At 35.0% G+C, this 27,217-nt stretch overlaps 1 protein-coding gene across 1 annotated transcript; it reads left to right on the forward strand.

The window, feature by feature from the left end:
- The first annotated feature begins 9,150 nt into the window (after positions 1-9,150).
- On the forward strand, positions 9,151-24,399 carry LOC141559788 (interleukin-18-like). Its single transcript, XM_074297483.1, has 5 exons — positions 9,151-9,212; positions 14,139-14,267; positions 17,561-17,692; positions 21,466-21,599; positions 23,652-24,399. The coding sequence occupies exons 2-5, from the start codon at positions 14,147-14,149 to the stop codon at positions 23,814-23,816; spliced, it is 552 nt and encodes a 183-aa protein (XP_074153584.1). The 5' UTR covers positions 9,151-9,212; positions 14,139-14,146; the 3' UTR covers positions 23,817-24,399.
- Positions 24,400-27,217: the final 2,818 nt, after the last annotated feature.

Here is a 27,217-nt window from a genome sequence, read left to right on the forward strand (position 1 = left end):
TTTTGCTCAAATGGGTCTTCCCCTCCCTCTTTTCTAAAAAATCTCTTTGGTATATAAACCTAGGAGTGGTATTGCTGCATCAAAGGGAATGCACAGTTTTATAGCTTTTTGGGCATAGTTCCAAATTGCTTTCCAGAATGGTTGAATCACTTCACAACTCCACTAACATTGCATTAATGTCCCAGTTTTTCTGTATCTTTTCCAACATTTATTATTTTCTATCATATTAGCTAATTTGATAGGCGTGAGATGTACCTCAGAATTGAAACAGAAGAATTACACAAACAATTATCAATTACTACATCTTCAATGTCATGCAATTTACCAATAAGTTTGGAAGCAAAATTTTTATAATAATAGTTTATTTTAAACAAATATTTCATTTGATAGAACAAGTTATAGCCTTAAAGAGTTCCTTCCACAAGATGTCTACAACACATATGTTAAAATCATGAAATTTTCATGATAGAAAAAACCATAAAAATACTTTTTTAACAAATATCTGACCATCAACACTAAAGAAAGCCTGAAACAGACAGACATATGTTCACCAAAGGTATCTATCACTGTCAATGAGGATGTCCTGCACAGAATACAAATGGGTAGCTTTTCTTTAGATAATGAGATCTTCTGGGGATTCATATTTGTACATGAGATGACATTGTTCCTGATTGATCAGTCTGCAGAATAAATTACTTCCTCAATCAGTTTCACAATCCCTGAAAAAGGACTGCTTAAACAGGCATGCAATTAAGTAACCAGTCCACTGATTTAGTCCATAAAAACATGTATGCTGGATTTGCACTAGAAATGAATAGTAAACTGGACTTAGAATTGAATGAGAAGAAAGAGACAGAGGAGACCACATTGGGGAAATTGTACTGTTCTTTCAATGATCCTAAACTTCTCCTTGACACAAAAAGCCCTCTTTTTGATGGCAATATTTTGATGATGCAATCATTCTTCAAATCCTAGAAAATCATAGTTTCAAAAAAATTCAAGATTTTAGGAGACCCAAAATATAATAGAGAAATAGGATGAACATAAATCATCTTCAGCATATTTCCTGTGATGAGTTATGTATGAAAAATGTAAGAGATTTCATCCAGGAAATGTGTGATCAGAAAAGTAGGTGAGCCAATAATGTAGTTGGTATGAAAGGCAACAAGATGACAACATTATTTTGGACAGAAAAAGATTTGGCCCAATAAGATAATGAAGCAAGGGATTCAAGAGAAGTGGACCCAGTAGAGCTAAACTAGTTCACTAGTGGGTCAGGATAAGAAAGGGGGGAGAAGAGGTGATGACCTGGGAAATAACTGAAATGTGAAGGAACTAGAGATCCTAGTGAGCATTAAGAATGGTGTAGTGACTCTGCAGAGGTAGATGTAGGGTGACAACAGATTGTGATGAGATAAAAGAATTTAAAAGTTCATGAAAAAATGGCAAGTGGAACTCTTGTGGATGATGGCAAAAATCAAGAGTATGACCCTCTCTATGTGAAGCAATGGTGGTGATTAAGCACAAGAACAGGAAGTTCTTCAAAGAGTATTTGAGGAAGAATCAATATGTATATTGAACACCTGGAGCATATTATAGTAGCATACAATTACAGATGATGTCATATCAATTCTTATGTAATGGTTAAAGCTGGGAGGGTTGGTGCTTTGTGCTGAGTTAGCTGGGATTGCCCTAATAGGTCTAGTGGTTTTGAAGAGGTGAGTGAGCCTTCTGGTATGTTTGAGAGGGTCCTAGGCTATACAGGGTGGTCCTGGTAGGCCATGACTCCTTTGGGAGTTCTGAGCTGTGGTTGATGTCATCTGGGTGGGATGTTGGCTGGGAGTCGCTTGGCCCAGGAAATCTGTGGCAGAATATAAACTCCTTTTAGGCAGGCATTATTTTTGTTGGGATGGTTGCATGTTAGGGAGGAGAGAAAGAGCATGAGCCATATATTGAACAATTGAGGAAGAAAGAGAGAGTCTTTAGATAATAGTTACCAGAATCTTGATTGGATGATAAATATAAATTGAATGAACTTCAAATGAAGAGATTGCTCAGTGATGGTGTTAGCCTCTAAAGTGACAATGAGGAATAAGTATTGGTTTTGACCAATAAGTGAGGGATAGGAGACAAGGGTAGTAAAAAAAGAATAAAAGTGCAACCAGTGCTAGAAAGATTACCCAGGAAAGTTGTATCATCAGGAGGGCACTGTGTCTCAATGAGTACTACAAAATAAAAGGCAAAAGAAAGAAAAAGATGTAAGATGAAATCCTATTTGCATTCTAGAGAGCATAGTGAAAGGATCAATTAACTTCAGGTAGGAGGCTGGGAGAGGAAGTTGAGGAGAAGGAAATAGTTCTGGGAGAAGAAAATGGAGTTTGAGCAATAGCAACTGTGAGTTCAGAATCCCTGGAACAGAATAGGCTGACAGGATAAAAGTATGCTTATTATTCAAGAATGAGTTCAATTAAGTTATCATTGTCATCATTGTTTATAGAAGATCAATTCCAAGTAAAATTGTCCCAGAGTGCCAGGTAGCCATTTGTGGCTGGAATGGTGTAGGGTGGGGAACAAGCCCTGTGGTGTAATAGGTAGCCAGAGACAGTACCTACTGGAATGGAATAGAAAATCCTAGGCAAGTCAGGTTCTGTAGACTTTGAATATATATATGTATGTCCACTTTCCCCACAGATGCTGTATATATATTTTAGGAGAGTGTGTCTGAGTTTTATGGGAAGAATGTTTTGTAGCTATTGGTTTTATAGTGTTATATCATTGGACATGTTTGCTTTGAGCACTAGAGATGCCTGTTGTGTAAGAGCCATTTGCTGACCCAATTCTCAGATGAAGAACTCAATTTCAAATAAAAAGTACTGCTCTGACCTTGATCAACTGTAGCTTCTACCCAAACAAAATCTATGATGCTAGAGTCTCCCCATAAAGTCAAATAACTCTCCATTGATATTATTGTAGCTCCCTCATGTTGTTAAAAATGTAGATATTTATTTATCTTTTTGATTTAAAATATCTTTTTGCTATGCTGTGAATAGGATCCAAAACTATCTGTCTTTTGTTTACTTTTAAGAGACACTTTGTTTTCCAGAGCTAAGGCCAGGAGGCAAGCTGTGCCCTGAGCTTGGCATAGCAGCCAGCCTTTGTACTCACTATTAGAATAAACACCGCTTCAGTTAAATTCCAGAACTGATGGTCTCTGTGCTGAAGCAAGCACCAACAGTCCCAGACAGGAAGCCCTGCTATGAATGGACTTTTTGTCACTAGATAACCTGGCCTCTCTGTTGCTATTGTGCCTCACCACTGTGCCTACACTACAGCACTTGATTCTTTGGCTAGACAAGATTTAGCCCCAGTGCCTCAGATCTCCTACTAGAGGAGACCCTGACACATGTATCTAATTTCTCTTCCCCAGTGGAATAATAAGTCAGTATGATTAACTCCATTCCCACAATTAGCCACTTGGTGGTCCTAATCTTCTCAGTTCCCTTGGATACAGAGAAGGAAAGATGCTAAAAACATTTATAAAGTACGTACTATGTCCCATGTACTTTGCTTTGCAAATATTATGTCATTTAAGCCTGCTAATTGGTCTCTTGCCTTAAATCCCTTGTACTTCAGTTTATCCTCTACTCAGCTATCATATTAATTCTTAAAACACAGATCTAGGAAAGTAAAATAAAAATATTAAGAAATTATTTATTTTCAGGATAAAGACAAAATGAGTATTTTATATATCTTCCTTGGGATTGTGCCTTATTTTCTTTGGAGGTAAAACTGAACCACCTAGCCTTCCTTTGCTGCCCATTACCAATCTCAAATATGGCAATAAGCACAAAACCTTAATGGTTGAAGATTATGCTAATTAACCATTTTTTGTTGAAGATTTTGTCCAACAATTTCTATTATAGATATCTTAAGCTCAAGGCAATTTTATATGTCACCTTCCCTTTGAGCTATCTCTTCAAAGGGTGACTTCTAATCTTATAGAATCAAAGATTTACTTCCGTGGATCTACACTCTTAAAGCCATAGCCCATAGATTAGTTGTTTCCCAAATTATTAAGAATTTTTTTCTCATTCTCTCCACTGTAAAAAGAAAAAAAAAAGAAAAAAAATTCTTGTAACCAATTCATAACCAATCAAAATAAATTCCTTTATTGTTCATGTCCAAATATTTATATTTTATTCTGTGTCTTGAATAAATCATTTCTCTGTCACAAAGTGGATAGCATCAGTCCTCTGGCAATCTGGTTGGGTCATTTAATTAGTCATAGTTCTAAATCTTTCAAAAAACTTTTTTATAATTTTTTTTTGTTTTCTTTTTGCAGTGTTATTGTTACTGTGTAAATTGTTCTCTTCCTTCTGCTTACTTCACTCTGCATCGGTTCATGTAAGTCCTCTCGGGTTTATCTTAAATTATATCTTTCACCATTTCTCATAGCACTGTGTAATTCTTATAGCACTGTGTCTTCTGTCACATAAAATCATTTGTTCAACCATTCCCCAATCATGAAAACCTCTTAGTTTCCAGTTGTTGCCACCACAAAAGAATTGCTATGAATAAGTTTGTAATATTTATATATACATATAATAATTTTGTATATTTTTCAAATTTCTTTGATCTCTTTGAGAATAGGAAAAAAAGAGAATAGGACTAATAGTGATATAATTGGATGAAAGAGTATTTGGGGGGACAGATCCAAATTTCTAGAATAGTTTGCTAGGACAACTGAACCAATTCACAATTCTACAATAATGATGTATTAATATACCTCTTTTCCCACAGTCCCTTCAACATTTGTTATTTTCCTTATTTAACATCTTTTCCAGTTATGCCTATGAAATAGAAATTCAGAATTGCTTTAATTTAATATGTTTTAAATTTTTCTATTCCTGAGCTGGAACATTTATACATATGACTATTGAATTAGATTTCTTCCTTTGAAGACTTTCTGTTCATACTCTTGAACCATTTATAGTTTATAGGAGGCTCTTCTCATAAATTTAAATCAATTTGATCTTGAAAGTGAGATATATATCAGAAAAACTTGTTGCTAAGATTTTTCTCTATTATCTTTTTCCATTATAATATTGGCTACATTTGTTTCATATGTGCAAAATTTTTCAGTTATATGTAATAAAAGCATTTTATGGCTTGTGAGCTTCTCTACCTGTTGTTTAGTTAACCATAGATCTAAAAGGAAATTTCTTTTTTTATTCCTCTAATTTGTTTACGATGTGACATTTTAGTGTAAGTCACATTCTTATTTGGAAGTTTTCTTGATGTGAGTTAGTCTAAATCTAATTTTTGCCAGACTAGGTTTTTTTTGTTTTGTTTTGTTTTCCCAAGAGTTTTTGTCAATTAGTGAATCTTTATGCTAAAACGTAGGGTCTTTGGCTTTATCAAACACCATGTGATTAGGTTCATTTGTCTCTATATTTTTAAAACATTAACAAATCATTTTGATGATTGTTATTTCATAGTATGTTGAATTTTCCCTTACAGTCAGAAAGTAGATATAATTAGCTCAAAAAGGCATTATTTATTTATTTATTAGAATTTCACAGTAAGAACAGTTGATATTCCCCTGCTCACAAAACTGGGCCATATGTCTCCACAAATATATATAGTCACTGTGGCAATATAAACGAATTTGTAGTACAGTGGGAATGAGACACAAACTTGGAACCCCATCTGGTCAAAGCAAATCACGCTTCTGGTGCTACAGGTTCCCAGTGTCCTTTATGTCCTCATAGAGTTCTTTATAAGGCTCTTTTGAGAAATTTTGTGTCAACTGGGTGAGTTATTTCTCTCAGCTCCTACAGACCATTTCTTTCTTGTAATTCCCCTTCTGTGCCAGGAACACTTCTCCTTTGAATAAATAGTGACCTCTTTCTATGACTAGAGATTGTATTCCTTGAAGTTGCTGCTACCTTTCTTGAGGAACTATCTCCCTGTATCCATATCATTCTGGAGATTGTGTCTTCCCTCTAGACTGCTTGAACTGTCTTCAAACAATGAACTGTTAAACTGATGGGATGCAATGCCTCCTATCAAATAAAAAGTTCTGATGTAAATCACCATAACTGACAGGTAGTCTTTTCCAATGCTCTCTGGCATAGATACAATAGTCACACTCTACAAAATTGCTTCCCTATTGGATTCATCCAAATTGAATGAACTATCGGATTATTTGATTATCTTTTAAGGGCCATGTCATGGCTATTTTTTCCAAACCAATGTCTAGGATTCCTTTCTTGTTCAGTAAAGCTACTCATTTCTAAAGGATATGGCCAAGTCTTTACAGTGATTAGATCTTGGACTTACTTGGCTGGGAACTTGTTCAAAGCCCAGTTCCCCTTTCTAAATAAAATAACAATTTTTAAAACAAACAATACCATTTCCTAACACAAAAGTCAATGGGGTTTCTTTATGGAGATGAACAATTATCCAAAAAGTAGAGGAAGTCACCAATTCTGGTAAATTTATTTTGATAACAAAAAAGAAAGCACTGGCTGAAGCTAGACATTTGGATAAATGTCATCCCTTGTTCAGTAGCATATTGATTTTGTAGCATATTTTGCTGGCAGCATGGCACAACAACCTTGAGAGGTAGATGCTATTATTATCCCTATTTTACAGTTGTGGAAAGTGAAACAAACAGAGGTCAACTGACTTGTGCAGAGTGACACAGCTACTCAGTGTACGAAGCCAGATTTTGACTCAGGTCTTTCCAGTTCTAGACCTGAGCTGTGTCCTGCACTGTAACATCTAGCTGCCTTTAAAAGTGATCCTCACACCCAGGAAAATCCAGGTTCAAATCCTGTCTCTGAAATAAATGTCCTGTATCACTCTGGCAAGTAATTTGACCTCTACATCCAGGCAACTCTGTGGGAATATAGATTGAAGAGAAGATGTCAATATGCTTCAGTGCAGGGAATTCTCCTCCTTCATTTTTCATTCACCATGAACTCCCAGATCTAGTATCCATGCTGTCCTTTGTTGTCAGATGGCATGTTTTTAAATTTAAAAAAAATTCTGAAAGATAAGACTAATACTATAAAAATACCATCAGGCTGTTAATAACAAGCTAATTCTCTAAGAGGGAACTGAGATTGGGGATGACTGCTGAAGATAACAAGGAGGATTTTGAGAGCAAAATGGGATGAAGAGGAAGATCACAGAAGGAAGAATAAACACCACTACTTGAGCTGGAGAGGAAGATAAAAAGAGAATGGAGAGAAAGCATAACCACTTTTATGACTTTATATCTGCATTTCCCACCAAGGAAATGAATCTTTGGGCCAGGAATGATAGAAGAAATATAATTAACAGAGAAATAAGTGTCTAAGATAAGGTCTGATGTCCAAGATACACAGAGAACTAAAAATGAATAGATGATGAAAAAATGGTGGCCAAAAAAAATCTGAGAATAGTTTTCAAAGGAATTACAATTACTAACAAGCATGTAAAAATTGCTCTATGTAACTAATAATTAGAGAAACAAAAACAAGTTTCCATCACACATCCAACAAAACTAGATGGAAAAAAGATGGAAATCGTCACTGTTGGACATGTTGGATAACTTAGATATCCTAGAGAGTGTGAATGGGCTAGATCATTCTGGAACCCAATTTGGAATTATACTGACAAAAGTGAGTGACCATATTATACCTTTTGATCCAAAGACCCCACTCTCAAGCATGTATCCCAAGAAGATCATCTACTCTGTATTTATATAGCAACACTTTTTGTAATAACAAAAAACTGAAAACCAAGTTGATTTCCATCAATCAGGGAATAACTAAACAAAGTGAGATAGATGAATGTAATGGAATAGAAGTACAGAAATACTTATAACAGTGAATATTAATTTAGAGATGGATGAAAGACATGGCAAGCTAAACTCATTAGCTTTATTGATATACAGACTATGATGGTTGTTCTTACAAGTCCCATGAAGGAGATGGAAGAATATGAACTAAATGGACGATAGTTCATTTAGATGAGTTAGGAACTTGTCACCAGGAGTCAAGGATAAATTAATGCCATTTTGAAGGGAGGAGCCTAGAATTTACTCTTCCTCTTTTGTTCGGTGTCTTAACCATAATGTGGAAGAAGCAAAGATGAATAAAAGTGTCTAAAATGCAGGCTTAGTATGCCTACAGGTGACACCCAGCTGCAAATCATAGCTAACATAATCTCTTAAAGAGTCAGGTTCCAAAAAGATCTCGTCATGCTCCATAATGAGTCAACTCTAACTAGCTGAAATTTCCTAGAATAAATGTGAAATTCTGCTATCAACGTCACAAGATTAGGGTGGTAGAGATATAGCTCCTAAGCACTTAAACTATGAAGCAACAATGTAATATGGCAGCCAAAGAAAGAAATAAAAAGCTAATGCAAATTTAAGCTGAATTAAAAGAGGCATAGTATCTAGAAATCAAGAGGTAAGAGTTGAGCAATACTCTTCTTATTTTCACCTGGTTAAATATACATAACTCTTCTCTTCTGCTCTTCCTACTCTTGAATGAAGTAAAGAAGCTGGAAGGCATTCCTGGAGAGAGTCAGGGAATTCACAATCATACCAAACCAATATTGAAAGGATTAGGGATATTTAATCTGAAATAGAAAAGATTTAGAGGGAAATAAAATTTCTGTCTTCAGGTGCCTGAAGGACTATCACATGGAACAGAGATTAAAGTTGATCTACTGACCCTAAAAGAAAGAACTGGGGAAAAAAATGGGAAATTATATGGAAGTAGATGTTTGTTCATCATAAAGAAAAACTTCTTTAAAAGAAGCAGCTGAAACCAAAATGGGCTGTGTCCAGAGGTACTTAATGCCCTGATATGTTTCAGATGGGACTAAACTATGTGACCTCTGAGGTTTGACTCTAGCTGTAAGATTCTGTGTCTTTAGATTAATACAATAATGATTTTGCATAGAAAAAATATCACAAATACTTTGAAAGATTTTTTCTCTCTTCTCTGCCCTCTTTTCTTTTCTGATCTCTTCTCTCTTATTGGCCTAGAAGTAAGACAGGTTTATTTCACAAGCACATATTACTATCCACTTACTTCACCTTTCCATTCTCCTCCCACTAGATCACTTGCTATAAAGCTCTCCAGAGAAGTCAGTTCATTGTTAAGGATCCTCCTAGCTGAGGTTACATCTCAAGGAAAACCTGGCAGAAGGTAAGAACAAAACCTCTGAATCTTCAGTAGAGCTCAGTAGGAAAGATCAGGCGTTAGAATTCTGTGCTATAGATCTTGGGGTCACAGAAGTCCATAAAATATGTAGTCAGAAGGTGCATAGGGCACAGTCATCTATATTCCCTGCTTACTTTGCAAATAGATGCAGGAAGGTCAATAATCCCCTCAATATCCTTGTCCTACTATCTATTTTTGTCAGGTTCTTAGATATATGTACAAGGAAGCTCTTTTCTTCTTCCAGAAACATTGAGATAGCAAGAGGAACATGGGGTCATGGGATCATAGAATATTAGAAGTGAAGAGGACCTTAGACGTTGTCTAGTCCAAATCTTTTGTTAAGCTAGATAAGGAAATTTGGGAAGGCCTGTGAATTAAAAGGATTAGACATCTTTTGATCCAAAGGGCAGAACTAGGAGGAATGGGTGGAGATTATTCAGTTTTATTAAGATGACTTATTATTAATTAGAGACTCCTACAAGTGTAGTTTCCTCAAAAAAAAAAAAAAAAAAAAAAGTGGGTTCCTATTCACCAGAGATCTTCAAGTAATTTTTGGTAGCTATCACTGAAGGGAATCTTTATAAGCAGAGATCTTAAAGTGATCAACCAGATGATGACCTCTCAAGGATATGATGAAGGTAATCTTCAGATATGGACTGGATGAAGTAACCTCTAAATTCCCTTCCAAATCTGAGGCACTTTTGATTTACATAATTATAAAAATACAGTTACACACAAAGCCAATTAATTCTAGGAATAGGAAACTATGATACCTTAAAATTAAGTAACATCAATAAATAGTTTCTCTATCAACCTACATAACAGTATTCTCACTCTAACTTGAAATCTCTGACATCAAAATCAGTCCTCTTTTTAGACAGCAAATGTTTTGTCAACAGGAGACCATAATTAAAATACAGATATAGTCTCTACAGGGAATAACTTCTAAACTCTTATTAGCATATTAACTTCAATTGGTTGGTCAATGCCTAAGGAAGGCAGAGCATGTACATCTGAGGGGATGAGATATAGGACAAATAGCTTTTAATTGAAATTCCAAATCACTAATAATTTGAAAACGTAAGACTTTATAAACTCTGAGGTTCTATCTCACACATATCAGATTGATATATTTTAGGATTACCAGGTGAGAACTCAGGTTGTCTGGACAGTGACAAGGTGAGAACTCAGGTTGTCTGGAGAGTAACAAGGTGAGAATTCAGGTTGTCTGGAGAGTAACAAGGTGAGAATTCAGGTTGACTTGACAGTTCTCTGACTCAGACCTTTGGTTCGGGCCTTTAAAGGGAGTTGACACCTTAGGAATTCTAGGAGGTGCAAGCTCATTGGTTGAAGAATGTTTCCCAGAAGCCCTTGCGTTATCCCACGCCCATTCTCTGGGAGGATAAAAGAAGAGCAGCATTGGGTCTGAGAGAATTGACTCTGGGATAAAGTCTTGAAGCCAGGCAGGCTGAAAGGAGACCAGTCTGATTTGAGAAAGGACAAGAGTTGGAGGAGATTCAGAGCTCCCAAGAAACCTGCGCACAGAGGAAAAGATTTTACAGATTTCCTCCTGAGAAGGATTATAATTGAGCAATCGACCAGACCCTCACAATTCAAGAATATTACAGATATAGAAGATAAAAAAAGGAAAATGACAGTTTTTGTACAGGCTACAGGAAAATGAATACACTAATATGTTATTGGTTAAGCTGTGAGTTGGTCCAACTGTTTTAAAAATCTATTTGAAATAATGTCCCCAAAGTGCACATATTCTTTGACCCCAATCAAAAAGACAAAAAAAAAAAAAAAACCCATACGTGCAAAATTATGTATAGCAGCTCTTTTTGTAGTAGCAAAGAACTAGAAACTAAGGGAAGACACATTAGTTAGGAAGTATAATTAATTATACATATGCATGTAACAAGAATACTATTTTGCCATAAGAATTAATGAAAGAATTAATTTCAAGGAATCTTGGGAAGACCTAAATGAACTGATATAAAGTGATAATAATGCCAAAACTTTGAGAGGTCTGAAAACTTTGATCAATGTGCAACTGAGATTCTAGAGATCTGATGTGAAGCTTGCGACCTACTTCTTAACAGAGAGGTCATGAACTCAAGATGCAAAATAAGACATATATTTTCAGGCTCAACTGATTTTGTATTTGATTTATTTAACCATTCATATTTGTTACAAGGGCTTTCTTTTTCTTATTTTTTTTAACAATGAAGGAGAGGAGGAAAGATGATAAAAAAAGGAATAGCAAAAGAAAAAAATAGAAAAGAAAAGAGGGTGATTGAGGCAACTTATTTAAAAATGCAAAGATGAGAAAGTAGTACAAATAAGCATTGAAAGCTCCAGGTTGAACTTGTCTAATATTTATTATGAATATATATATATGTATATATGTATATGTATATTTACACATATATCTTCTACTGTTTCATTTGTAATCATCTTTTTCTGTTCTATTTTGAATAAATTGTCATTTTACTTGATACTTGCAAATTCAGATTTTTAAAAACCATTTTAATTGAACTTGATGGAGATTCAAAAAGCATGAGATAGTGGGTAGTGGGTAGAATTAGAGAAGGTATATCAGGATGGGCTGCCACAATGGATAATAATAATGGGATGCTTCACACCCATTAAAGATCTTTGGCCCAGTTTATATTTGTCTACACACAAATGGAAAGATAAACAGGGGTAACCTATGGATAATTGTTCATAAAAAAGAGACCTAGAGGTTTTAATGCATTGCAGATTCAATATGATTCAGCCTTAAGACATGAAAAGAAAAACAAAACAAAACAAAACAAAACAAAAAAATCACTGACATCTTAAGGTACATTAAGACAAGCACATCATCCAGAAAGACGGAAATCAGAGGGCCATTGTACTCACTGCTAGACCACACCTCAACTATTCCGTCTAGTGACAGACACCACGTTTAATAAGGACTTTGAAGGACAACATTCAAAGAATGATGAGTAGAATGGTAAAAGGATTAGAAATCATGCAATATAAGAATCAGTTGAAAATAACTGGGCTGTTTCACTGAAGCATATGAGCTGTCTTAATCTTTTTTGAAGAACTATCATACCCAAGAGAAATTACTGTAGATTTGTTCTGCTTTTCCCTAGAGGTAAGAACTGGGAAAGAAGTTATGGAGAGGCAGACTTCGACTTGATTCAAACTTTGAACTGCTTAAGAATTAGAGGTGTTCCAGAGGGGAAAGGTTTGCCTTGAAAGTAATGCATGCATTCTTCACCACTTGGAAACATTCAAGCAGTGACTAGATAACCATTTGTCTGTAATATTATAGCATGAATCTTTCTGTAAGGTCTAAAACCCATTGGTATAGGACTGTCTCCTCTTTGGTGGAAATCAATAATCTGCATCCACCTGACGGGCAGAGCAGAATTAGTAAGAGCATGAGGGAGAAGAGATCATGACTTGTGGGGTCTTCAGTGGACTCTTCTGGCTTCCAGTTTTAAGAGAAAAAGTAGCTATTCCAACTTCTCTCCATGTTACTAAAGAGAGGAAAAAAATCTGAGAAGATGATAATATGAGGAGCTGGCAGTCTCTATCATGCACTTATTCTCAGCTTACTATTTTAGAGATTTAATGGAATTTTCCCCCTGAGTGAAATCTAGGATTCTCTTTCTTGGCTGAATTTAAATATCCTGCATTCAGTGGGAGAGGACTTTCAATCTATATTATCTTTATATATATATATATATATATATATATATATAAATATATATATACACACACATATATATATACACACACACATATATATATATAAGATAATATAGATTGAAAGTATGTATGTATATATATGCATTTTTCTCTGATTTTTATTTTTCTATTAACATTGACAAATTTTCTATTTATTATGAACATTAATTGTAGAACTGGTTTTTGGTAGAAAGAGCATTAAGCTTTGGATATAAAGTCATTAATTAGTAGAAATCAAGAAATTAGCTTAAACTTTCAAGTTACTTCTCCCAGACTAATAATATTTAAAGCAGCACATAGATTCTATTCTAACCCACTACCCCTTCTCTTTTAGAACAGTAGGGTGTCCAGCCTCACATCCCTCCCAACTTTGAGTTTAGATGATAATTGTGAAATTTTTGAAGTTTGTGATTGGTGCCTCTGATATCACCTTTCTTTTTGTTTTTATTCATTCATAGAATCTGATCCACCTTCTTCAGGTACCCAATACTTCCTACTCACTAACTTTTTTGCCCTATTAAAACAAGAAATATTTATGATATCATTTCTACATTGATGGAAATGCATTAACACTATTCTTGCTTCATTCATTTGTTCATTTAACAGTTATCTACCGAATGAATAATATGTGCAAAGTACAATGCCAATGCCTGAAAGTCAAGCATTCAAAAAATAAATGAGACACACCTTCTTGTTCTACCCTAAAAGAATTTATAAGAGTCTGAGAGGGATGACAGAAGCATATACACATATTGGGCATAATAAGTTTTGCTTTTTAGAATGTGACAAGAGAAACTCATCACAAAGAAATCAAACAATCAATAGATTATAGCATTCAACAAATACATATTAAATAGCCAGGATTCTAAATGAAGTACTGATTTTGAATTTTAAAATATGTAAATACCCTACATTCTAAGTGCAAAGCACAGTACTGAGTGTTGGAAATATAAGAAGAAAAACAAGGTAATTTTGTCCTAAATGAATTTACAATATAACTCAGAGAATAAGAAATATACCTAAATAATAGAGTGCTATAACAGGAAAGAAGACAAAATGCAGAGCAAATGCTTTAAGAAATATGAGTTGGGAAAACAATTGCATGACAATATAAGATCTCAAAAGAACTTTGGTTGTCTTTCATCAATCTGGTTTCCTTTTTAGGTTTAAAGATGGCAGCTGCAAAAGACTGTCAAAAAGTAGTCTGTGCCCCAGAAGTGGATTGTAAACTTAATCCCAATTTTGCCAATAGTATGGATCCAGAATTTAGAGAAGATGAATCTTGCTTAAGGTGTAAGTAACCACAGGCATTTTTTGACCTCGCCTGTATGTGGATTTGTTTTGTCTAACCCAACTCAATTGTTCTGTTTGTTAGGATTTTGTCTTTTAAGGGGATGGAGAAAGGGAAGAGAGATGTTTAGTATTAGCAATAGTGATGAACAAGGGGAGAAACCCAGAAAGGAGAGGGGGGGAAGAAAAGGAAAGAGAAAGAAACAAATAAAGGTCCTAAGACATTTCTTAATAAATAATAAGAACAGGAACTTATTATTTATAATTTATTATTTATAAATAATAGAGACACAGTAACTTTAAAATTAATATGATAAGTATAATATGTATGTATACATACATTGTTTTTTTAACATAAGCTATGTATCCTAGAGATTTGTACTTACATGTAAAATCATGTTTCTTTTCTGTGTATATGAAAATGCTCCTGTTGATGTTTTTCAAGTTCAGAATAATAACCCCCCAAAATTAAGTTGTCTTTTACATCTATTTTAAATCTAAACAAGTGAATTTTTTGAAATCTACCCACAGCTCTTGTTTTTTAATATAATAGGTTTTCTTTGCATTTGTACTACCCGTCTCACAGGGTCAAAATGAAGAAAATGTTTTATAAACTGTAGTACGATATAAAATATAAAGGAAGGAAAGGAAAAGAGAATTTATTCTTGATACTAAATGCTTTATAAATATTATCTCATTTGATTCTCACAACAACCCTGGGAGGTTGGAACTATTATTTTCCTCATTTGAGCCAACTGAAGCAAATAGAATTTGATTGATTTGCCAGGGTCACAAAGCTAGTAAATGTCTAAGTTCAAGTTTTAACTTAGATTTTCCTGACTCCATGCCAAAATATTTCATCCACTTTTCTTTATATAGTACTACATTGTATCATTGTATCATTCTCCTAAGTGAATCTAATTTTTCCCATCAGTTTCTATTAAAATATTGGAGACAGTCTTCTTGAAGAAATTTGGTCCACATGTACGAGTGCACGCACACACATATACACATATACGAGTGCACGCACACACATATACACATATACATACACACACAAAATAGAAGGAGGATGTAGGAATTCCTGGGGACAGTACCATTTAAGTACTTAGGATGTCTGCATCCTTAATGGACTTTCTACTTTCTAAAAATTCCCAAATGTTCTTTTCCTTAGCAAATGGATGACATAATATGAGCTCTTTGATTTAAAAATTTCTTGAGTAAATAGCTAAAAAATTGAAAGAGATCTCTGTTTGGAAGTTAACTTGTTATATGGAAGTTATTTGTTAGCAAGTAAAAAGATGTCATTGCAGCAGAGAAGTTACTACTACCATTGAAGACTGTAGAGCTTATTTCCCACCTTGATCTATCCCTGCAATGAGTTATTTAAAGAATAAAGCTATTATCTCAGTATATCTAAACACATATGAGAAATCTGAAATTATAATTTATAAGACCTAGATTTTCAATTTCATATCTCAGATTCCCAAAATAACAGACCCTACTGTCTCATTTGTTGGGATATATTTGATTCTCTGGACAAATTTTCCTAAAAGAAATGGTATGTAACTATAGAAGTTATAGGAAATGGTGCAGGATGAGGAAACAAAACAATGAGGGGGGAAAATGAAGATGCTGAGAGAAAATATTGCTTTTAATTCAAGATTTAACTTTTCTCCCTAACTAGAAAAAAATATATGACTTGATTTATCTAAATATTGGCTCTAGACTGGGCAATGAGAGGAGGAACTACTTATTAGTGCATATCCATATGCCATTGTCAACTTGTTCAGCCTTGAGAAAAAATGGTTCCCCATGGAACATATCTGATTTGAGAAGTTGGATCCCTTCCATGAAAGGAATGTGGACCATAGGGGCTCAGTGTTACTTCCACTATATTAAAATGATGGTACTGTAATGGTAAAAAGTAAGGAGACCGAAGTATTCTTTGTACCTCTGGAAATTCTCCAACTCGTAAAATCTATCTTATTCATATTGATTATGTACTGCTAATCAGGGTTTGATCATGCTAGGAGATAGTGAGCTCTATGCAATGTCCAGAAAAACAGTCACGTACATGGTATTTAGGGTCAAGACATTGACATAGGAAGAAACATGTAGATAAAGGGAACCTAACCATCCACACTTCTTTCTGATCCTACCTTCCAGATTGTACTAGGGAATATACCCCATGCAATAAGAGGTATCCATTCCTGTGCTTTGATTCTTTAGTCAGTCAACAAGCATTTATTAAGTGTCTCCTCTTAGTGAAGTGGATTAAGTACTGGACCCAGAGTCAGGAAGAACTGAATTCAAATCCAGCCTCAACCACTTTTTAGTCAGGTGACCTTGAGCAAGTCACTTAATCCTGTTTGCCTCAGTTTCCTCATCTGTAAAAATGAGCTGGAGGAGGAAATGACAAACCCAGACCAGGATTTTGCCAAGAAAACCTTAAATGAAGTCATGAAGAACTGGACATGACAAACAACTAAACAACTTATTGCCAGATATTATCCTAAAACTTGGAATACAAAGAAAAGCAAAAACTAGTCCCTGATCTTAAGGAGCTCATGTTATAATGGGGGACACTTTACAGTAATTACTTAATCTGATTATCATAACAATGCTCGGAGGTAAGCTATATGATTAGTAGCCTATACTCAATCATGGAGTTGGGAAGGATCTGAGGTCAGATTTGAACTCTGGTCTTCCTGGACTAGGGCCAGCACTCTATCTAGGTGCCACCTAATTTCTCAGTGGGCCCTAGGTAAATAGTAGGTAATATTAGAGAAAATGCATTGGGAGAACCAATAAATCTCTATAAGAAAGGAAGGCGATTCTCTCTCCACTGTCCAGATTTTGTGCCTCCATGAATTCCTATTGGCTCTTGAATATGAGTGGTTTCTCCAATTTTTTAGGTGCCATTTTTTAAAAGTAGGAATCCTTTAATGCAACAATAGTTTATTAAGAGTCTTCTAACACGAGATACTGTGGAAGGCACTGAGAACATAAAGACAAAAAAAAAAAAAAAAAAAAAAAAGTTCCCATCTTTCAAGATAGTAAAAAGTTAATCCTTCTCACTTTTGTATTGTTGGAGTAATCACTCCCATTCCTCAAAGAATTTGCTTTGTTCCTCTATCTCTGATTCTCTTGTGCAAGGAGCTCAAAGAAATAAGCAATTTTGTGATCCATTCTTTTGTAACTGTCATCCTTATGGGAAAAAAAAAAAAAACTAAATGTAAGGTCTTCTGGTAAATGTGACAAACTCCCATTTTTGTGTCCTGTGTTTAAAACAGGTGAAGCACTATTCAAAAAGACTGGAAAACCCCTTCATATCCGAGTATGGAATTTAAAACACAAAGTTCTCTACTTCATGAAAAAGGAAAAAAAGCTCCTATTTGAAGAAATGTTAGATTCTGACATAGAAGGTATTCATTTTCTATAAATCAAAAAAAAGCATAGCATTGGAAAAGATATTAAAGAAAGTTTATCCAAACTGTCGTTTTACAAATGCAAAAATGTTATAAGTCTTAGAAAAGTTAAGTAATTTGCCAAAAGTCAAATCAACAATTAATAGCAGAACAGCATAACCCAATTAATTATTAGCATTAGTTGACTACCAGCTGAAGGGGCTTTCTGTTTCCCTACCTGCCTCCCAACATCTTTACTATTCACACTCTATTCTGTTGCTTAAATCCCTGAGTCCTCCTGGACCCACATCTTAAGTGAAAAGTACAGAAGTAGGTCCAATTTAATGATATTCATATCAAACCCATTTGGATAACCTTGTAGAATTTTATTATTGAGCAAATTTCTGTGATCTTCATTTGAGAACCCAAAGCTCGTACACATCTCTCTTCTTCCATCCATAAAATACATGCACCATAACCCAACCAATAAAATACTGTCACTATGGGTTTCAATTTGTTTTTCAGAGACATTTGTAATAATTATATCCTCATAATTAAAGAATCTCCAAATGGAAGAGACCTCAATGTTAATTTAGTTCAACCCCACCATCATACTCCTGCAGGGTGTTCAGGAAGCCATTCTACTAACATTTCTGACTGTACTTGTACATATACAATGACAAGGAACTCACTGCTTTATGTCAGCCCATTACATTTTCAAAAAACTCTTATTAGAGATTTATAGAATTTTTAGTCAGAAATGATCGCAGAGCCACTTAGTCCAACCCATATCTAAAAAGAATCATTTTCAGAGCTCTTAAGGCAGGCCAATCCACTTGGAATAATATCCTTACTTGTGAGGAGTTGCAAAGGAGATCAAGCCTAACTTTAACTTTTGCAATTTTGCCAGTCCAATGATTCTACTCATTTGGGCCAAGCACAGAAAGTCCAATTGCTCTTCTAGGTGACAGTACTTCAAATGGTTGAATGTAATAAGAGTGCCCTCTCTGAGTCTTCTCCTCTGACTTAAATATTTCCAATTTATTCAATCTATATATGACTTAAGACTTTGCTTTCCTAATTGCTCTCTTCAGAGTACTCTTCATCTTATCAATTTTATCAATGTTCTTTTTTTTTTTTAAGCAATCAAGGTTAAGTGACTTACCCGGGGCCACACAGCTAGTATTAGTAATATTCAGTATTCCAAATGTTGTCCAATCAAGGCAATGTACAGAGAGAATATTGGCTCTTTTAAACTATAATCTTTGCCTCTTTTGACTCAACTTATGGTTACATTTGGGTTTTTGATTGCCATATCATATTGATGAATCATATTGTTGTGATCAGACCAGGGCTTTGAGAAAATTATTTCAGCAACTATGAAGGATAGATTGGAATGAATAAAGGCTTGAAGATGGAAGACTAATTAGGAAGCTACTGTAATAATTCCAAGTCAGAAATTGTGGTATATGATTGGTTTGGAATACTATTGTGCCCTAAGAAATGATGAGATAGATGCTCTCAGAAAAATCTGGAAAGATTTATACAAATTTTGATGCAGAGTGAAATGAGTAGAGCCAGGACAACATTGTACACAGTATCAGAAATAACTCTTCCCCAGAAGTTTGCTCAAGACAACACAGAAAGATTTATGATGAAGAATGCTATTCATTCCCAGAGAAAAACTAATAGTATTCGAATATATACCTCAAAGCATATCTATATTTTTCTTGAAGATTTTTTGGTCTGTGTTTTCTTTTACAATATGAATAATATAGAAATATGTTTTTCATGATTACACATGTTAAACCTAAATCAAAATGCTTGCCTTCTCAATAAGGAGGGATGAAGGGAGAGAATTTGGAACTCAAAACTTTAAAAATATGTTAAAATTTGTTTTTACATATAATTAGGGAACCATAAAATATTTTTTTTTAATTTCAAAATAATAACTCAAGTTAATTGTGCCTGTGTTGGAGACAAGTTGCATCATAGGAAAGTAGGATGTTATCTTTCTTCTCATTCATCTTCATTGGTTGATCACATAGACCTTTGGATCAGGACCCAGCCTTTTGGTTATTGAGCTTTGGAAATCACTAGCCTGTACACAACAATACTATTGTCTTTCCATTAGTTTCCATTTTTTAATTTTCCAATTAATCCTTCAATCAACTAAAACTCCAAGGTTTTTTTTCACATTCGTTTCTGCCAAGGCAAACTTTCATAGATCTGCATCTATTCAGGTCAGTTCATTCATATCTGTAAAATTTCATTTGGTTAATTTTGTTTAATTTTTCTAGTCTATTGAGATTTTTATATATTAATTCCATCATCCAACATATTAGCTATTCTTCCTAGCTTCATACAAATTTAAAAATTCAATTAGCATGTGTTTTCTATCTTTATCAATGTCACTGCTTGAAATGTTTACCAGGAAAGGTACAAAGACAAGTCCCTGTCTTACACTTATCTCTTTAGTTGACAGTGATACATTAATGAACATTTTTGTATACAGAGTCCAACAAAATGCAAAACCAGTTAACTTATATCATTATGCAGCCCAAATTTCAGTGTCTTATCCACAAAGATATAAGAAATTAAATGCCTTATTAAATTGAGATTACCAATCAACAAGCATTTATTAAGCACCAATTAAGCAAACACTGTGCTAAGTGCTAGGGATACAAAGATAAAAATTAAATAGTTCCTGTCCTCAAAAAGTTTACATTCTACTGGGTGAAAGAACACATACACATATAAGTACAGACAACTTAAAAACAAGATCATTTGCAAGGAAGGGAGATACTAACAGATCAGGGTATAGAGAAAGGCCATATGTAGGGGGTGGCCCAAGCTGAGCTTTGAAGAGAACCAAGAATTCAGGAAATCAGAAATGGAGTGAATGTGTTCATCTATGAATCCTCATACCCATCTGACTCTTCATGATGTCTGAAAGATAATCAGTGATGGTATTGATTACACCTTCAAGGATTTAAGCATTATAACATAGAATTTGTTGGAGCCTGGAGATTTAAATTCCTCTTCTAGATCCAGACTAACCTGTTAATAAGAACCCACTTAATTCCATCCAGCCCTAGGAGCCTAATCCCTGACTAAACTTCACTTTTATTACCATCCTGCCTGGAAGTAGCCTGCTTCTCCCTCCCCACCAAACACACACATGCACAGAGGAGAGGGAGAGGGAAAAGAGAGAAGAAGAGAGGAAGAGGGAGAGAGGGAGAGGGAGAGGAGAAGAAGGAGAGAGGAAGAGGGAGAGGAGAAGAGGGAGAGGAGAAGATGGAGAGAGGAAGAGGGAGAGAGGGAGAGGGAGAAAGGGACAGGGAGAGAGGGACAGGGACAGAGGGGGAAGAGGAGAGGGAGAGAGGGGAAGAGGAAGAGAGAGGTGGGGAGAGGGAGAGAGGTAAAGGGGGAGGGAAAGAGGGAGAGGGAGAGAGAGAGGGAGAAAGAGAGGGAGGGAGAGATTGAATTGGGAAGAGTAATAAATCAACACTATCATTGATTCTGGCAATGGCATGTCAAGCAACTGCCAAATGGTTCTATTCCTGTAACTTCTCAAGCCAAAACATGTTGATACTACCTTATATGTATTATCTCTCTCTATTGGAACATAAGCTCCTTGGGGGGTCATAGTTTTTCTATTCCAAACTTTGTGTAAGATCAAGAAGAGAAGTCTATTAGAAGGATTTAGAAACTAAGTATTCAAATCTGAAAGTTGAAAAAAAAATATTTTGAACTTAAAATAATTCTAATTCATAAATATTTCCTCTCAGTTAACTCACAAATGACTCAACTTGTGCTGCAGCGTTATGGTTGTGAAGGTGGCAAAATTTTAATAGCCCTCTCTGTGAAAGATGAAAGCAATAATTATATTCTCTCCTGCAAAAATAATGAACTTCAATTTAAGGTAAGGTTAAGTTTCTTAAGTTCTTAGTTTTATTTCTAGGAGAACATTACAAATAAGTCCCAGTTCCTTGGTCTAAAACCAGTGTCCAGAGGACAAAGAGAAAGAGACAAAGAATTTTGATAATAGAAGACCACCACCATTTGCCAGCATCAGGGAATAATATTTGCCTTTTGCTCACATAATAGGCCCAGTATTAATGTCAAAACCCAGATAATCACAACAATTAGCTGGCATACTCATCATGGATTAGAATCTATAAAGTGAGTTACCATATTCATCTGAAGAAAAATAAAAGCATACTTTGGCTTTTTTAGGAATGAATCTTACTTTTAAGTTAATTCTTAACCAACTAACTTAAATAAGTGCCTAAATAAAAGATAATTAGTGAGGTAAAAATGCTAAAGGAAATAAATAAACTGACAAGAAATGACAAACCAGGCTGTATCTTTGCCAAAAATAACTCCATGGACAAGTTCATGGGATAATGAAGAGTTGGACACAAATGAATGGCTGAATAACACCAAACAATACCAGAAGGGGGAATTGGGATACTGGGAGACAGCCTGTGCAAAGTCATGCAGACAGGAAATGGAATGTTGTATGTGAGGAGAAATGGCATCAGTTTGTTTTACAAGAGCTTGCATGAAAGGGAGTAATGTAGAATAAGCATGGAAAGGTAAGCTAAAGTGCAACTCTGAAAGACTTTAAATGCCAGAAGAGTTTGTATTTAATCCTAAATACAATAGGAAGCAACTGGAATTCATGGAGTAGGGAGTGATAAGATTTGTCTCATGTTTTTGAAAATCACTTTTGGCATCTGCCTAAAGGGTGGATTAGAATGAAGAAAAACTGGAGGCAGGGAGACCAAGTAGGAGGTCATTGTAATAGTCCAGAAAAGAAGTTACTTGGGCTTGAACAAGAAAGGTAGTTCTGTGAGTAAACGAAAGAGGTAAGATGTAAAGTGGAAGCAAGATTTATCAAGTGATTATATATTGAGGTACAAAAAAAGTGAGAAATCAAGGATAACACGTTTCAAACAGGGTTAGTTGAGTAAATCTAACTGTCCTTGACAAAATTAATTAAAGATAGTTAGATAACTTGCTTAATTAATACATGAATGAATACAGAAATAGATGAATGAATGAATGAATACATAAATAGAGTATATTCTATAGAAAGTTAGAATGTTAGAATTAGAAGAGGTCTTTAAAAACATCCCAGTCATCCCCCTCATTAGGTAGACAGAGAACTGAGGTCCAGAGAAGGGAAGTAATTTTGCCAAAATTACACCAAAAGTCAATGGCAAAGAATTAGGGCCCATCTTCTTAGAATTGTGGTATGATGTTCTCACTATTTCTCCATAGCATTTTCCATATTTTATGAGATAGGGGCCCTCAGTTCACAACAGGCAGATTGCTGTCGCCAAACAGACAATGGAAGGGGGTTGAATACTGAGGGAATATCCCATAGGGTTTATCAGGGAGATAAACTCTTGATGTACTGAATAAATTAATTACCTGGGGCAGTGGATGATCTTAGGAAACTTGAGGGTGATTGTAGCAATGAACCTCTGTATCTAACTTTGTGGAAAGAACAGGGAAGAACTACTCTCACTAGTGTGACCATTGCCCACCAGAATGCTGTCTGCTTGGAGCAGATGAGATACCCACCAGGCAGAAAAGGAGAGACTAGGTGTGCCCAGAAGTATAATCAAGGTTTAGAATGTTAGAATGCGCAGGTAAATACAGTGCAAAAGGATAGGGTTAAATAGCATCACAGAGGTATCAGCACACACACACACACACACACACACACACACACACACACACACACATGTATATATATATATATACTCACATATTTATAATTAAAACATGTGTGTACATACAAATAGGCATACACATATATTTGTACATATGTGTGCTCTTAACTTTGTGATATATAATGTGTGTATGCACATATCTTTTCACCCATTCTATATAAATTTATTTCTTCCCATTTAGGATGACTATGGTCCAGCATGATGACATTATTCTTTCTTCTTTCCTACAGGTTGGTGATTTTCCAGACAAGGTTGAAGACAAGGACAAAGATATCTTGCTCTGGAAAATTCCACTTCCAGGCAGTGAAAATATAAAATTCAAGTCATTCTTATACTCAGAATATTACCTGGCATGTGAGGAAAAGAGAATCACTGAAATTCTGGTTTTAAAATAAATAAATCTTGCTTCCACTTTACATCTTACCTCTTTCGTTTACTCACAGAACTACCTTTCTTGTTCAAGCCCAAGTAACTTCTTTTCTGGACTATTACAATGACCTCCTACTTGGTCTCCCTGCCTCCAGTTTTTCTTCATTCTAATCCACCCTTTAGGCAGATGCCAAAAGTGATTTTCAAGACCAACGAGGAGTATAAATCTAATATATTCCATTATAAAATTTTATAAAAACCAAAAGAACCATGAGAAATGAGAAATTCTCTCTTACATTTAATAACTAATTATTGAATCAATGCTAAGGTTTTTACCTCTTTTCTACACACTCACCCAGAAACTAACAAGTGGAAAATTTCTTTAAAGATTTACCCAGTTCATGATTTAGACATAAAGGGTGATATTCTAAGCAAATTAGAGGAACATAGGATAGTTTACCTTTCAGATCTGTGGAGAAGGCATGAATTTGTGTCCAAAAAAGAACTAGAACTTATAATTGAACACCAGAAAGATAATTTTGATTATATTGTTTAAAAGTTTTTGAACAAACAAAACTAATGCAGACAAGATCAAAAAAGAAGCAATAAATTGGGAAATAATTTTCACATTTAAGGGTTCTAATAACCTCATTTCTAAAATATATAGAGAATTGACTCTAATTTATAAGAAATCAAGCCATTCTCTGATAAATGGTCAAAGGATGTGAACAGACAATTTTCAGATAAAGAAATTAAAACTTTTCTAATCAATATGAAGTATTCTAAATCACTATTGATCAGAGAAATGCAAATTAAGACAACTCTGAGATATCACTACACACCTGTCAGATTGGCTAAAATGACAGGAACAAATAATGATGAATGTTGGAGGGGATGTGGGAAAACTGGGACACTGATGCATTGTTGGTGGAGTTGTGAAAGAATCCAGCCATTCTGGAGAGCAATTTGAAACTATGCTCAAAAAGTTATCAAACTGTGCATACCCTTTGACCCAGCAGTGTTTCTATTGAGCTTATATCCCAAAGAGATCTTATAGAAGGGAAAGGGACCTACATGTGTGAAAATGTTTGTGGCAGCCCTCTTTGTAGTGGCAAGAAACTGGAAACTGAATGGATGCCCATCAGATGCAGAATGGCTGAATAAGTTATGGTATTTGAATGTTATGGAATATTATTGTTCTGTAAGAAATGACCAACAGGAGGAATACAGAGAGGCTTGGAGAGACTTACATCAACTGATGCTAAGTGAAATAAGCAGAACCAGGAGATCATTTATACGACAGTATCAATGTTATACGATGATCAATTCTGATGAACGTGACTCTTTCCAACAATGAGATGATTCAAACCAGTTCCAATGATCCTGTGATGAAGAGAACCATCTGCACCCAGAGAGAGGACCGTGGGAATGAAATGTGGATCATGACATAGAATTTTCACTCATTTTGTTGCTGTTCACTTGCATTTTGTTTTCTTATTCATTTACTTTCTTTTTTTGATCTGATTTCTCTTATGTAGCAAGAGAACTGTATAAATATTTTTATACATATTGGATTTAACATAAATTTTAACATGTTTAACCTATATTGAATTGTTTGCCATCTAAGGTAGGAGATAGGGGAAGGAGGAGAAAATCTGAAACACAAGGCTTTGCAAGGATCAATGTTGGCAAATTATCCATGCATATATTTTGAAAATAAAAAGTTTAATTTAAAAAAAAAAAAGTTTTACCCAGGTCAAGATCTAATCAAATAGTAAAAGGAATTCTAAGTTTGGGCTAATAACATTCCTGTTCATTGTATTTCAGGTAACTCTGAAAAAATGTTGTTTCCTTTTTTGTCATGCAAGTAATGAGACTTACATTCCTCATTACTTGCATGACAAAATAAGGAAACAATAAGTCTCTCTAACTAATATTTGGGGGACCCAAATGACATTTCCCAAGACACTCATTTTAATATAGCCCACTTCCCATTGTGTTAACCAGAGTTGACTATTATATCTCAAGAACACCTATTTTTCAAATGGCATATAAACTCTGAGCTGACTTCTATGAGAGGTCTTTAGTCTAAGAGAAATAGCAAATGACCATCTATGTTTTAATAAATGTGCTGGCCTTATTAATAAAATGATTATATTACCCAAAAGTTATCTTTGGAATTTTTTTAATCATCACAGAACTTTAGATCTGCATGGGCCTTTAAAAACGATAACATCTCATTGTGGTTCAAAACAATAAAAAGCCTACTTAAATTGCATCTGCTGTCCACAGAGCCTATAACAACATTTTATCTGTTCCATGGTTTTTATGGTCAAAGTATTTTCACCTTCAGATGAACATATTCATTCTGAATTGCTCCATACTTGACAAGGACAGTTGCAGACATTAAGAAAGTCTATCTCTAAGATTACATCCAAAGCCTTTATTGCTTGGCAGAATCTCCAAAGCTTATATTGTTTGAACATAGTCCTTGAATATTATCCTTCTACATCATAATCAATTGATGAACCAATAAGCATTTATTAAGTACCCACTATATAGCAGACTAGGGCAGCCAGGTGTCAAAATAGATAGAGTACCAGAACTGGAATCAGAAAGTAGAGGAAAAAAATGGCAAAACACTCCAGTATCTTTGCAAAAAAAAAAAAAAAAGGGAGGGAGGGGGAATCACAAAGTCAGACACAACTCAAATGACTGAACAACAATCCACTGTAATACCTAGTTGCCTAAAAAAGAAATGTTAGAAAAGTATGACAGATGAGAGCTTGATTTCATGAATTTAGAGATATAGCACCATGGAGTACTTCCTAACCTGCATGTAAATCTCCAAATGGGACAGAAATATTCTGAGTCTGCAATCCTTCAAAACCATAGTTGATGACCCCCATCAATGCATTTACCTTTACTAGTCAACTAGAAGATGTCATTAGTTCAAAGAAAAAAAGTTGTAATCAAGTAGTTGTCATAAACTTGGGATGTACAAGAACACATATCATTAAATGGGAACAGAAGACATAAGCAGACCATAAATGTATAGACATACTTATGAAGTTATACTCATGTATCGGTAAGCATGCATGTGAAAAGACATAGATAAGGAATTATGTTTGTAGGGGAAACCCATGGGTTATGGCGTATGTGCAGAGAATAACATATGACCGGGGCTCATTTGCAGAGGGACATAAAGGGAATATTTAAGCAGCATCCTTCATCAGTTACTTCAAAGCTACCAAGGTCTTCTCATGATTTCCTCAGAGCACTACTCCCAGGCTTGCTCCACATTCGTCTCAGGTATCTTACAGAGGCAGTGAATAGAATACTGGCCTTGGAGGCAGGAAGACCTGAGTTCAAATCCAACCTCAGACACTTCCTAGTTGTGTGACCTCAGGCAAGTCACTTAATCTCC

The sequence above is a fragment of the Sminthopsis crassicaudata genome, chromosome 3, assembly GCF_048593235.1.
Source record: "Sminthopsis crassicaudata isolate SCR6 chromosome 3, ASM4859323v1, whole genome shotgun sequence".
Classification (NCBI taxonomy): Eukaryota; Metazoa; Chordata; class Mammalia; order Dasyuromorphia; family Dasyuridae; genus Sminthopsis; species Sminthopsis crassicaudata.